Source organism: Artemia franciscana, chromosome 15 (assembly GCF_032884065.1).
Source record: "Artemia franciscana chromosome 15, ASM3288406v1, whole genome shotgun sequence".
NCBI classification, from domain to species: domain Eukaryota; kingdom Metazoa; phylum Arthropoda; class Branchiopoda; order Anostraca; family Artemiidae; genus Artemia; species Artemia franciscana.
In genome coordinates this window covers 34,898,118-34,913,888 of record NC_088877.1, presented here as the reverse complement: position 1 = coordinate 34,913,888, position 15,771 = coordinate 34,898,118, and the positions used below count along the sequence as shown (strand labels likewise).

General features: G+C 29.6%; 1 protein-coding gene across 1 annotated transcript in view; it reads right to left on the bottom strand.

Moving 5' to 3' along the window:
* LOC136036403 (prominin-1-A-like) overlaps positions 1 to 15,771 on the bottom strand; it is a 106,113-nt gene that overhangs the window by 15,517 nt on the left and 74,825 nt on the right. Inside the window, exons 13-15 of the mRNA XM_065718610.1 lie at positions 4,440 to 4,574; positions 2,787 to 2,945; positions 1,179 to 1,270 (exon numbers count right to left, since the gene is read on the bottom strand). Of these exons, the coding sequence (XP_065574682.1) occupies positions 1,179 to 1,270; positions 2,787 to 2,945; positions 4,440 to 4,574 (386 nt within the window). The remainder of the gene's footprint in view (positions 1 to 1,178; positions 1,271 to 2,786; positions 2,946 to 4,439; positions 4,575 to 15,771) is intronic.

The following is a 15,771-nucleotide window of genomic DNA, read 5'->3' as shown; positions in this document are numbered from 1 at the left end:
CTATCAGAAAAGATTATTAATTATAGGTTTTTATGCGTAAATATTTGACAGACCTCTGTTTTGTAGCACTTGGCTAGCTAACCATTTTCCCAACAATAGTGTTTCCACCGTCCAACTAAAAACTATTAGCTAATATTGCTAGAAAATATCTATAACAAATCGAATACTTGTTGGAGAAAACTGTTGGAGTATTTAAAGCAAAATATTTCTCTTAGCTGACAAATCTGTTTCCATCGTCCAAACAAATACCTGTTAGCTAATATTTTTAGAAGACAATTGGACGGCGGAAAACTCCTTAATACGTCTATTAATATTGCTTGCGTGAAACAGTCCTTGTTTTGTTTTGAATGTCCTAGCTTTGAAAACCCCTTAATGCGTGTATCAATATTGTTTGGGTGAACCACTCTTTATTTTGTTTATTTATTAAGATTGGTTATCAATGTTTTATTTTTCTGGAAAAGAAAAAGGAAGAAACAGCTTTATGAAGTGAGCTTGGACATTCTAGTGAACTAGTTTGAAAATTAGAAAACCGTCAGTCATGGAGAAACTTTTAACTATTCCTCCCGTAAATAAAAAGTGTTTGACATGCTATTGGTAACTGTAATATAGTGTGATGACAAAGAGTAGAATGATAGATAATAATGGTACTGTCAGGTAAACACTCATTCTGTTTGAAGATAATAGTTACTAAGCACATTTTGTAAAGCAACAATGTTTACGGACTTGTGGTACATCTCCAGTGTGTGTCCTTACCAATATCCCATATAATGCAAACAAGTAGAATATGAATAAAAACCCATGTTTGGCCATTCAAAATCATAATCTAAAAAAATGACAAATGCAATAAAGACCAAAAATTAATTTCTTATACTTTTGGGAAAGGCTTAAAATTTTCAATACCAAAAATGGAATTTTCGGGCAGTCATAAAAGCATTCCAAGATAACTTTGATGTCGTGACAATTTTTAACCATTCTAAGGCAATCCTTATGTCATGAAAACTATTGATTATACCAAGACAGTCGGTGTCTCTACAGTTTTTAACTACTCTAAAGCAACTTGTATATTGTAATCTTTCCAAAACTTTTCACTTTTAGTAGAAATTCATGAAACATCAAAAAAAAATAATATTAGGAAAGATTCTTCATTATAAGTTCATAATCCTAAATGGTTTACATACCTTGTTCTGTAGTACTTGGCTAGTTTCATTGCAACCACTGAAGAAAACAAGAAAATCAAAAGGCAACAGCAGATTGAGAACCAGAAGCCATTCTAAGAAATGAAATAAAAACAAACTAAGCAAAGAAAAATTTAAATACTTGAAAATATATTGTCTTAAACAGAAAGTATATATATATACATATATATGTGTGTGTGTTTGTGTGTGCATGTTGGTTTCTGTGTGTGTGCATTGCTTTAAGAGTTTGATGGCTATTAATATTTTTATTATAGTTATTTTTTTTTACTTTGTATAATGAATTAAAATATCAAATATCCTGTGTTAGAACTGCCAATATTTTCCCCTTTTAGCTTCAAGTTGATCCGAAGGATTTAGTGTCATTGCATCTAAGAGATTATTTTTTATTGCTTCTAATCTGATAAAAAATAATTTTAATAGCATTATAGATATGTACAAAAATATTTCCATCGTTTCAACTAAGGATTGTAACTGAAGATAGGACTAAGATCATTTTCAAATGTTGAACTTTCTATAAGGGAAAAGACAGTGATACCCATTTTGAAAATCAATTTTTTAGTTTTGTGTATTAAAATTTGGCTCCCATCGTAAAACACTAACCAATGCAAAATTTCAACTCAAAAGTGTGGACCAGGAATTCTCATAGTTTAAGTTACAATACATTCATAAAATGGGGACATCCCCTTTTTCACCGAGAAAGAGCAATGCAAAAATAAATCTTTGGTTAGTTTATTTGCTACTCCAAAGTACTCAATATCAAATTAAAATACATTCCAGGGAACCATTGCTAAATCAAACACATCCTTCCTCCACCAATCAGTCTTTGGTTCACCCGAGTCCAGTTTGCTGGATAAAGCGCGAATTTCATCAGGCTGGTTTTGCTGAACACGAATCAGTCGAAAGTGATACCCTTACTAACCATGTCGCAAAGTATTTTAGAGAAGTCTGATTACTATTGTACTGAAATTCTTATGCATAAGAAATACTGTAAAAATCTACTTGGTTTTCTAATAACGAAAGAAAAAATTCATTAAGTTTATTAATCAAAAAGGAGCATAATTATGACCAAACTGCATTATTAAATTCAATCTGTTTTCGTAAACATGACAAGTTTTGCTTCCTACCCTATATCAAATATTAGCCATCGTATCAATAACACTTTCTATACGTATGGAAATATTACGTCAAACATAAAGAAAATCAAGTCTGGTGAGTCTTTCCTCCATGATTTTATTTCTTAGCCATGTTTTCAATCTTCCAACTTTAGAAAAAATTCGCCCAAAAGACGCCAGACTTAGACTTAGGCTCATGTGGATCTTAGGGAGGAAAAATACATCCAGGAAATTATTTTTCCATAACAGAAAAATTTATGAAAAATAACAATAAATAACCTGAATTAATTAGAAAACAATTTGAACACAACCCGGGTTTATATAGCTTATTATATAACTAACAAAATTTTTATCGAAATTAGTTCAAGATGCGGTTTAAAAAACTAATCATCACTTATCAGTGAAAATCACTCTCATAAAAAACAGAACAATGGAATTTATTCCAAAAAACATATTATATGTCTGAAAAAAAACTTACCAATGGATCAAAAACATATCGACATAAAACAATTCTCGTTTGATTATAAATATCCCAAAGCGGTTTGCAATTGGCAACATCATGTTTTAACACCTGATGCATGTATACTGTAAATTGGCTCATATAGTCAGATATCCTCTTAGAATAGCCCTGGAGTCTCTAAGAAAAAGAACATTTTTATAAAGGTAATGTATTATAATACCTTAATATTAGTTATATTTTCAAATAGCAACGAAGACCACACTTCATTTCCATCATAAGCACAAACAACAAGTAGAACAATAGGGAGTTTTTTTCCGTATCGCAGTGGAATTATAATTTTGAATGAATACTTTGAACATATATCCAAGGGCTATCTTCATCAAAACACAACTATATATAAAAGAAGCTTACATTAAAATATGACCAATAAAACTAACAATATTTTAAAACGGTCCTAGTCTCCTAACTCAGTTAATCGATTCATCATCTTATAACTGTGGCAGGTGTACTTTTCTCCAGGATTCTGCTGCATTTTCATATTTTGCTCCAGACGGAAGCTACATGAATACAAAGGAACAGAATTAATTTTAGTTTATGAAAGTGGGGAAAAGCAGGGTTTTGGCTCCATAGTTCATGACAAATCTTGAAAGAAATTGTATGTCAATTAAGTTGATATTACTGTACTATTTCTTAATTGATGTTGTTATTGTTAAATAGAATGGTTATTGTACCAGAAAGAGCTGTAGACAACACGAACATGAATTTTTTTCTATAAGGGGGCTTTTTGATGGGGGAAAATTCAGAAAAATGAATTGAACATTATATTTAAATTGAATTTAAAATGTATGATGAAAACTTTGACACTTGATGTAGCTTCAAACTATTTAATTCGTGCTAAATTATTCCATTAACGTGACATGTTTAGTTTAATAGATGAAATGTCTTCCATTGCACTTCAAGCTGGCCATCAGACTGGTCCAGTTCCTTCCAAACGAGGTGCTACCCAACGCCGAAGTTCTCGTGGAATAGCCCCTTATTTACAACTGATGAAACCACTTTAATTAATGGACATTGTCAAAACAGAGGTAAATATATTTTCTGTGTAATAATCCATTTCAATTCATTCTGCTATTTTATTTCATTTTCTCATTGTTTTAACTGAGTTTGGCATAATTCCAGCATTCTCTGATTAAAAACGAGATTTCTGAAGGTCAAGTTTTTAGTCGCTGTTTTATCGCTATTATTTGGATTCATCAAATTATATCTGATATACATCATGTAAGAATATACATTACATTATTATAGTCATCATTTTTACTGTTTTTCACATCATTTTCCCCAATTTATGATTCATTAGTTATCTTTTTTTCCAAGTTATTGAATTTACTCTAAAAGCGCTGCAGAGGGAAATCCCCGCTTGTTCTACATGAGAGTTTTCTGGCGGAGTGACACACCTAAATTGAGTGTGCTATTATCATTAAATAAAAGAAAACAATCCATTTTGTCAATTCTTACAGATTTATGTGTAAATGTAATGTACTTTATCAATTATTGTAATCAGGACTTGTAATTTCTACAGGATCTTAGCCTTTTTCCAGTGACAGTTTTCTTTCTCTGGGCTATATCCTCATATTTTCTAGAATAGTTTCTAGGTTATAGATTTTCACTTACATGCTGAAGAAGAGGAGCTGTGTTATTTTTAAGAAAATTTTGGATATTTTGTAGATTTCTGAAGGTTGTATTTGCCGACTTCAAGATTAGAATGGATTCTGTAGATAAGCGATTTGCTGCATCTTCGAGATCCTCCTAGAAATAAATATTTGACATTAACTTGGCCTTTTTAAAACTCTTGACTAATCGCATTCGACCCAGAGAACAACCAGGTATGGATCTAGCCATTCAAAATCCTGCCTGTCAAGATATTGGTTGACAAAGCCCTGCTGGGTGGGTCTAGTAGGAAGATGAAGGCCTCTATAATGCATTGCCTTGCTGGCACTGGACAGCAGCAACAATATACGAAGACAGGCTATTTCAGGATCTCTTTGCACAAAATAATTGGCAAATAACTAGTAAAGCTACTTTTTTGGCATAATAATTGAAATCAAAATACAAGAAACTAAAGCAAACATTTCACACAAAAACAAAGGCCTAGGTGTAAATTAATACCCAGTTTGATGACTTCTATATTGCAGATTGATTGAAATGAGGAAGCAGAATTTTCATTTAATGAATTTACGATCCATTGCACACTATGTTAATACAAAAATATGAACACACAAATATTTAACCAGGCAGTGTCACTCTTATATTATAATAGCTAGCAATATCATTGAAACTTTTAAAGGAGTCAATTCGATTGAAAAATAGAAGTTCTAGTACCTTTTTTAAGAGTCAAAAGAGATTTCAGGGCTAGCCGCCCATCTCCCAAGCCCTTTTATTTTCTAAGCACATCCTTTCAAAATTTTGAGACAACCAATTTATTCAGCATACTTAATCGTCCAGTAACTATGCCTCTGGGGATATTGGGTATGTAAAACCCCCACAGTTATACAATTGGCCAATTATGCTTTGAAACTAAATGTTGCTTTAAAACTAAATCAAAAGGCACTGTGTTTGGTTTCCAGTAATACATCTCAGCAATATCTCGAGATTGACTGGGATATTAAGTTGAAACTTCATAGCTAATACTGTTGCTAATTCTGCTCTTATTATTTAAATAAGTCAAAAGAGTAAGTCAAAAGAGCGATGCTATTTGACAACCAGGAGTGTGTCCTGGTTGTCAAATAGCATCGATAGACTTCCTTAAGAATGGTTTTAAGCTTTATTTTTCAGGTCAATTTGAGGAGGTATCAAATTAAATAAAATACTACTATTTGTGTCAGGATTAAAACTGTTGAAAAAGCTCCTTCAACATACAAATAGCAAGCAAAACTATTGATTCTAACAGAAAAACCATAAAGATATAAAATATTATTATTTTTCCATAAAAAGACTATATCAATAAAAACGAAGAGAAATCAATTTAAAAAAAAAACTTTTTCTACAAATGAAGTTTTTCAAAGTAGAGTAAAGAGCTCCGTTAAATGGTGATAAACGTTGATGGTGATTTGTGGTAGTTTTACGCTTTGAAAATTATTTGAGTTTAATTTTGCACATTGTTTGTTTAATGGAGCTCTTTACTTTTCTTTGAAAATTTATTTTGAGGATTAAGTTTTTTTAAACCGATATCAACAAATACTGGTAAGGATTTAAATTTAGGAAAGTTCATATCTCCTACTTTTATCGCAAATAAGTATATTCAAATCTTCATAGGTAATCAATAGAAATATTATCAGTAGTTTCAATTCATCGTCAATTTGTTTATGCTTAGATACAAAATGTTTTATAGAATGAGAGCAAAGAAAACTAACTACAAATAAAAATTATTACTATATGAGGAGGACTATCAACCCCTGAACCTCCTAATCTTAACCGTAGATAACAGAAAGATATTTAAGGGCTCATTTGAAAGGACATTGCTATATCTAGTGCTTTGGTTGGTATCGAAAGATAATGATGGATAAGAATAATCCAAATAATTTAAAACATGTTTTGTCAAATAATAAAAGATATTTAGATGATATTTTGGTCTTGAATTGTAAGGATTTCATAGATATTTCTAAAAATATACATCCATCTGAGCTTACTCTTGAACCTAGTCATGGCGCTGGTCTTGAAGATCATTTCTTAGATTTAAGTATTAATATTTATGATAATAATATATTAATTTTTAAAATGTATAATAAAACGGAAGATTTCGATTTTGAAGTGATTAATTTCCCATTCCCTGAAAGTTATATACAATCAAATATCACATATTCGGCGTTTTTCACACAGTTACTTCGATATGCAAGGATTTGTAGTAATTATATTGATTTTAAAAATAGATGTAAAATCTTAAGCCAAAAATTGATATTAAGAAGATTTCTGCAAATAAATTAACTTGGCAATTTAAAAAATTTAGTTTTCATTATAACGAACGTTTAAATAAATACCAAAAGAATTATCTGGAAATATTTAGGGAAATTTTTCGTTAATTTTGTAGGTTCGCGAAAAGTTGAAGAAGCGCCATCTATTTTGTGAATTGTATCTAAAGGAGCAGATTTTTCAAAAATTGCCACATGGTACTGAAGAAATCTGTAATTGTTTTAGTTCATTCAGGTTTTTCGCAAAGAGTTAATATTTGTGATTTGGTAAAATTTAACATATTTAGTTTACCTACTGCTGCTAAACAGAGGATTATATTAACAGGATAAGCTTGTTTTGGTGTTACTTGGTTGTTCTAAATTTGCTTGTTTTTTGTTTTTTTTTCATAGGCATATATTTTGGGGGTGATACCTGACAAGGGGATACCATGGGTATTCTGTGGTAGGCACATCACTTGACTGGGTAGAGAATTTAAAGTGCCGAAACTCTATAGGCAAGTGTATTCTCCTGATGAGCCCTTTTGTCGGGTTGTTGCCTCTGAATTATTTGTCTTTACTGTTTTTATTGTTTGGTAAATGACGACTTATACTTATTGACGACATGACTGCCTGTCCATGGACTATTCTTCATGGTTGATTGTGTATGGCTATGCTGTTTGACCTATATGATTGTATGGATGAGTAGGGTTAAGGCCTCATTAAAGTGCTGGTCTATATTAGTCACTAACTTAGGAAAACAGTCTTCCTTTTGTCCTTCTGTCTCCCTTTTTTCTTTTTCTTTTTTTTTAATGTTTTTGTGCTGTTGCATTGGTGATTTCTCTCTTAAATTTGCCTATTATTTCCCAGTATCATCCAGTTACCTTCCGATATCATCTTTCCTTCTATTTTGTGACGCATTTTTCTGTTTTGGATTGTCACAGTTCTTGGATTACGTTTAGTCACTCAAAGACAAGCATGAGCGAATAACTTTTTTTTAATGCTGTACTGAATTTTTTTGCACGATCACTATTGGAGGGTGTGAAAATAGAATACCAGGTAACCTCTGCTGTGAGTTTCTTTGCAAATGATGTGATCTTATAAGTACAGAAACTTCTTTATTCTGAACTTCATGCACAAGGCTGAGACATCAGTCATGTCAAAGATGACGAAAATATTACTGACATGTGGAAGTTCCTCTTATCAGATACCAAAGAATAGAGAAATCCAATGCGCTTTGTTATTTTCAATCACTGTGAAACTCCACTCGTTGGCGATGCTGTTTTTGCTACAATAGCTACAAAAGTAAATTAAATTTGCCGAAAGCTAGATGGATTTATTGACGTTACGACTCGCGTGCTTTTAAATGTGAACTTTTCGAATACTGAAAAAGTTAATAATGCATTAACCTCTGCTACTTACAATTCACAAAGCGTAAACCCATCATGTGCTGTAGTGCTAAAAAATTGCCCACGAGATATCAGGGATCTTCTTGGCCTTAAAGAGTTTATTGACAGCATATGCAAAGAAGCTTAAAATGATATTACGAATCTGAATTGAGCAAATAACGATTTAAAAATCGTTGTTTGTTTCAAACCAGGGGCTAAAAATGTAATTGGGAGTGTGAAAGCCATCTATAAGTGCTTCTATGAAAGAGCCAGTTTTCGCAGCCGTCGTTAAGCAATTCCCTCACTCCTTAGACTTTTCCGACTTTCAGCAACCCCAAAGCACAAAGATAAGCCAGTGTTGCACTTTCTGCACCGTAAAAGTGCAGTTCAAGACTCATAGTGACCTTGACTTTTTTCTAAAAGAATCAGTGCGAATTGGTTATGAACGTCTGCCTTTTCAGGAATTTCTCTTCCTTCCCCGTCAATGCTACAAAAGGTAGGTCACCTAACAGTGAATTGCCAATAAAGGGTTATTTGTGGTCGATATGGTTCTACCAAACGCGTATCTAACCGTTCAAACGCGCGAGCAGCTAGTATGTTCTATGTGTTATGCAAGGCTGCTTGCGACACCTGTTACAGTGCGGAATACCCAAATGATCGTCCAGCCAAGATTCAGATTAATACACATGGTCAAAGTGCCAACAGTTATGTTTTGATTTTGGCTCATCGCATATAAATAATTAAAACAAAATTTGTAAATAATTTTTTTTTTTGTCTAAATGGCTTTCTTACAGTTTTGATCGGAAAATTTTGAAAAAAAGAGGTGGGGGAGGAGGCCTAGTTGCCCTCCAATTTTCGGTTACTTAAAAATGCAACTAGAACTATTTATTTTTTTAGAACGTTCTTATTAGCAATAAATATAAGTAACTTACGGATTAATTTAGGTAATGAACATTTTCTCAGGATCGTAACTTTTGATGGGTAAGACTATAAACTTGATGAGGCTTATATATTTAAAATCAGCATAAAATTTGATTCTTTTGATTTAACTATTGGTATCAAAATGCCGTTTTTAGATTTTCGGTTACTATTGAGCAGGGTCGCTCCATGCTTACAGTTTGTTACCACGAACCGTTTGATATATTATTTTAATTATGTAGTATATTATTATAATAAGACAAATGACATTTTTACCCCTTTTAACCTAACCTAGGGTGAAAATGGTGTATTAAATGATGGAATTGGTCGATTCTGATATCATTTCCGGCTTCGCAGACTTGAAATAGTAGGAAACGACCTTTCAAGCCACGAACTGCAGCAAAAATTAAGATTCTTATTTTTCATCCCCCGTGGCCTGCCTTAGGATTGAAATGGGATGCTAAGTGATGAAACTTTCCCATTTTTACGTCACATTTGGTTTACCACTGCTTTAAATAATAGGATATAATCTTTTAATCCAGAAAATATTGCAGAAAAATGAATTTGATGTCCCCTCACTTTAGCCCTCTTGTCCCTGAAAAGGGGTGTTTCGGCGAGGCAATTTGGGTGATTTAGGCTGTGTCATTAAGCAAATTCCTCCGAATATTTTGATGCCAAAATAAATTATTGTGCTCAAATGGCCAGGTTTGGCATCATTTTTTCGTAGTTTCACTGGACTACAAGGTGGCAAGCGAACCGTCTGTCATTAACCGCCAAATTAATCTGTAAATCTGATTTTATTAATAATATTTGAGAATTTAATAAACTTTTGTTTTACTTTTCAGAAATAAGAATATCCATGATTAAAAAACATCTTATTTTATTAATAATATTTGTGTATTTAATAAACTTGGGTTTTAGTTTTGAGAAAAAAGAACATCCACGTTTAAAATACGTCTGATTTTATTAATAATATTTGAATATTTATTAAACTTTTGTTTTTGTTTCCAGAAATAAGAAAACACACTGTTAAAACACATGTGATTTATTTATAATATTTGATTTCTTATAAACTAGGGTTTTAGTTTTTAGAAATAAAAACATACACTTTTAAAACACATTTGATTTTATTAATAATATCTGAATATTCAATAAATTTTGGTTTTATTGTTCAGCAATAAGAACTTCCACATTTAAAATACATCTGATTTTTATTAATAATATTTGAGTATTTGATAAACTTGGGTTTTAGATTTCAGATATAAGAACACACACATTTCTATTTAATCTGACATTATTAATAATATTTGAGTATTTAATAAAATTGGATATTTAAAATATTTTGGTTTTAATTTCAAAAAAAAAAATGTCCACGCTTAAAACAATTCTGATTTTATTAATAATATATGGGTATTCATCAAACTGGGGTTTTAGTTTTCAGAAACAGAACACACGGGGTTAAAATACATCTGATTTCATTAATAATTTTTGATTTTTAATAGACATGGGTTTTAGTTTTCAGAGTTAATAACATCCACGTTTAAATTACACCTGATTTTATTAATAATATCGGTAAATTTAATAAACTTGGGTTTTAGTTTTCAGAAATAAGAACATCCACGACTAAAATGCATCTAATTTGATTAATAATATTTGAGCATTTTATAAAGTTTGGTGTTAGTTTTGAGAAGTAAGAAAATCTTGGAAATACATCTGATACTATTAATAATGTTTCTGTATTTCATAAATATGGGTCTTAGTTTTCAGAAATAAAGAAATTCAAATTTAAAATATATTTGATTCTATTAATAGTATTTGAGTATATAATAAACTTTGGTTTTAGTTTTCAGAAATAAGAAATTTCACGTTTAAAATTCATCAGCATTATTGGGTGCGAGCATTAAAGCTATTACGGGCTTATATGTAAGCTATGACGGGTTTTAGAATATTTAAATAAATAACAAATAATTCAGTGATTTCTGTTTAATGTGTTGCGAGGAATCATTATTATTATATATATATTTTTTGTATGTTTATGTTGATGTTTTAGGTTGTATTTGCTTTGGCTTTCTCGTTTTTGTGTTTATTTTGTCAATACTCCAGGTTTTTCCTTTTTTTTCAATGACCCCCTCTTAGTTTTTATTTTTGCAGTGTAATATTGTCAGTGCTATTTTTTATTTTAGTAGTGTAGCATTGTAATATTTTCAAAGCTAAAGTATGCCACCAGGCATGTGTACTGGTTTGCCATATCTATTTATGTAATTGTTGCAAATAAAAAATTATCTATCTATCTGATTTTATTAGTAATATTTGAACATTTAGTAAACTTGGGCTTTTGATTTTAGAAATAAGAAAATAGACATTTTAAAGCATATCTTATTTTATTAGTAACGTTTGAGTATTTAATAAACAGGGTTACAAATTTACACCTGTAAATTACGTATTTATGTATTTATGTATTTAATAAACTTGAGTTTTGGTATTTAGAAATAGCCACGTTTAAAATGCATCTGGTTTTATTAATAATATTTGAGTAATCAACAAATTTGGATTTTTAGTTTTCAGAGATAAGAACATCCACATTTAAAATATATTTTATTTTATTGACGAAATTTGAGTATTTCATAAACTTGGGTTTTAGTTTTCAGAAAAAAGAACTTCAACGTTTAAAATACATCTGATATTATTAATAATATTTGACTATTTAATAAACTTAGATTTTAGTTTTCAGAAATAAGAAGATACACAGTTAAAATACTTTCAAATTTTTCAAGTTTACAGAAATAATGACACTCAAGTTTAAAATACATCTGAATTTATTAATAATGTTTGTGTATTTAATAAACTTGGGTTTTAGTTTTCAGAAATAAGAACTTCTACGTTTAAAATTCATCTGATTTTATTAATAATATTTGAGCATTAAGTAAACTTGGGTTCTAGTTTTCAGAAATAACAACATCCACGTTTAAAACATCTTATTTTATTAATAATATTTGAGTATTCAATAAACCTGGGTTTAGTTTTTTGTAATAAGAAAATCCAGGTTTAAAATAAATATATATTTATTAATTTTATTTGAGTATTTAATAAACTTAGGTTTTAGTTTTCAGATATAAGAACCTACACAGTTAATATACATCTGATTTTTTAAGAATATTTGATTTTTTAATAAACTAGGGTTTTAGGTTTTAGAAATAAGAACTTCCATGTTTAAAATACACCTGATTTTATTAATGATATTTATCTATTTCACAAATTTGGGTTTTCGTATTTAGAAATAGAAATTTCGTATTTTCGCATTTTGTTTTATTAATAGTATTTGAGTATTCAATAAATTTGGGTTTTTAGTTTTCAGAAGTAATAACATCTACACTTATCAGCAACACATCACCTCAGCAACATTATCTACAATATTTCTTCTTTTACTGATAATATTTGAGTATTTAATAAACTTGGGTTTTAGTTTTTAGAAATAAGAACTTCAACGTTTATAGCACATATTATTTTATTAATAACATTTGAGTATTTAATAAACTTGGGCTTTAGTTTTCTGTAATAACAAAATCTATTTAAAATAAATCTAATTTTATTAATAATATATAAGTTTTTAATAAACTTGATTTTAGTTTTTAGAAATAAGAAGATACACGGTTTAAATACTTCAGATTTTACTAATAACATTTGATTATTTAATAGACATTTCTAGGTCTTAGTTTTCAGATATAAGAACATACACGGTTAAATGCTTCTAATTTTTAATAATATTTGATTTTTTAATAAACTTGGGTTTTAGGTTTCAGAAATAAGATCTTAAACGATTAAAATACATCTGATTTTATTAATAATAGTTATGTGTTTAATAAACTTCAGTTTTCATGTTTAGAAATAGGAACACCCGCGTTTAAAATGCATCTGCTTTTATTAATAATATTTGAGTATTCAATAAATTTGGGTTTTTGGTTTTCAGAAATAAGAGCATCCACACTTAAAACATATTTTATTTTAATGATAATATTTGGGTATTTAATAAATTTGGATTTTAGTATTCAGAAAAAATAACTTTAATTTTTCAAATATATCTGATTATATTAATAAGGTTTGAGAATATAATAAGCTTGGGTTTTAGTTTTCAGGAATAAGAAGATAAACGGTTAAAATACTTCTGATTTTATTAATATTGTTTGAATTTTTTAGTTTTCAGAAATAAGGACATTCAAGTTTAAAATATATCTGATTTTATTAATAGTATTTGAGTATTTAATGAACTTAGGTTTTAGTTTTCAGTAATAAGAACTTCCACGTTTAAAATTCATCTGATTTTATTAATAATAGTTATGTATCTAATAAACTTGAATTTTCATATTTAGAAATAGGAACATCCGCGTTTAAAATACATCAGGTTTTATTAATAATATTTGAATATTCAATAAATTTGGGTTTTTGGTTTTCAGAAATAAGAGCATCCACACTTAAAACATATTTTATTTTAATGATAATATCTGGGTTTAATAAATTTGGATTTTAGTTTTCAGAAAAAAACTTTAATTTTTCAAATATATCTGATTATATTAATAATGTTTGAGCATATAATAAGCTTGGGTTTTAGTTTTCAGGAATAAGAAGATAAACGGTTAAAATACTTCTGATTTTATAAATAGTGTTTGAATTTTTTAGTTTTCAGAAATAAGGACGTTCAAGTTTAAAATATATCTGATTTAATTAATAGTATTTGAGTATTTAATGAACTTGGGTTTTAGTTTTCAGAAATAAGAACTTCCACGTTCAAAATTCATCTGATTTTATTAATAATATTTGAGCATTTAGTAAACTTGGGTTTTAGTTTTTAGAAATAAGAACATGTACGTTTAAAACATATCTTATTTTAATAATAATCTTTGTTTATTCAATAAACTTGGGTTTTAGTTTTTTGTAATAAGAAAATCCAGGTTTAAAATAAATTTATATTTATAAATAATTTTATAAATTATAAATAGGAACACCCACGTTTGAAATGCATCTAGATTTCTTAACAATATTTGAGTATTCAATAATTTTGGGTTTTAGTTGTCAGAAGCAAGAATACTTACGCTTAAAACATATTTTTTTGATAATATTTGAGTATTTAATAAAGTTGGGCTTTTATTTTTAGAAATAATAAGATACACGGTTAAAATACTTCTGATTTTATTAATAATATACTTTTTTAATAAACTTTGGTTTTAATTTTCAGAAATAAGAACTTCCATGTTTAAAATACATCTGATTTTATTAACAATATTTTCGTATTCAATAAACTTTGGTTTCGGTATTTAGAAATAAGAATACCCACGTTTATAAAAGCATCTGTTTTTATTAATAATATTTGAGTATTCAATAGATTTAAGGTTTTTTGTTTTCAGAAAAAAGAACACCCACGTCTAAAACATATCTGATTTTATTAATAATACTTGAAGGTTTAATATTCTTAGGTTTTATTTTTCGGAAATAAGAACACAAACGCTTAAATTATATCTTAATTTATTAATAATATTCGATATTTTAATAAACTTGGGTTTTAGTTTACAAAAATAAGAGCACCCATGTTTAAAATACATCTGATTTTTATTAAAAATATATGAATATCTAATAAACTTGGGTTTTAGTTTTCGGTAATAAGAACTTTCACGTTAAAAATACATACGATTTTATTAACAACTAGCTGTTGGGGTGGCGCTTCGCGCCACCCCAACACCTAGTTGGTGGGAGCGCTTCGCGCCCCCAAGCTCCCCCGCGCGCGTAAGTCGTTACGCGCCATATTAGTTACGCGCCATTGTAGTTGTGTCCCTGTGTCCCACCTGTGAATATAGATAAAAGAGAAAATATTTCTCTTTTCGTTATAGATATATATATGTTTTTAACTGCGTAAAACTTGCGAATATACAACATTCTTCGATGTCCCATTGTCTGTACATATAAATGGATTGTCAGGTTTACCGACTCTTGAACAGGCAACATAAAATTGTCCATGGGAAAAACAATCCGTATTCAGATCTATACCTCATTGTTCTAATGATTACCCTTCAGCTTTGTTGATGGTGATTGCTAATCGAACTTTCCGTGTCCCGGTCGTCATTTATATTCCCAGTATCCCGGTCGTCATTCGTGTCCTAGTGTCCCAGTCTGTAATTTCTCTTTGAGCGTCCCGTTCGTCATTTATATTCCCTGTGTCCCGGTCGTCATTTGTGACCCGGTCTGTAATTTATCTTTGAGTGTCCCGGTCGTCTTTTATATCTCCCGGTCGTTATTTGTGTCCCAGTGTCCCAGTCTGTAATTTCTCTTTGAATGTCCCGGTCGTCATTCATGTTCCCTGTGTCCCGGCTTTTAGTTCCTTTTTCTCCTTTATTTTTCGTTTTTTTCCTTTTTTCAGTTTTTTTTTCTTTTTCAGTTTTTAGTTTTTTTTAGTTTTTTTTATTAGTTTTTAATTGTTTTTTCTTTCTTTTTTTGTAGTTTTTTACCTTTTTTTTGTTTTTTTTTAGTTTTTTAGCTTTTTTAGTTTTTTTTAGTATTTTCTTTTTAGTTTTTTTTGTAGTTTTTACCTTTTTTAGTTTTTTTCTTCTTTTGTATTAATGCTAAGGCCAAGGTTCAAACCTGGAGCCTCTCGGACCTAGAACCTGAAACAAAAAGCTTTACCAACTCAGATACTTCGGCTTGAATACATTCGTTTTGAGCAGCTTCCTCTGGTGCTGCCATTGTATGTTCTTCAGTCATTTTACAATT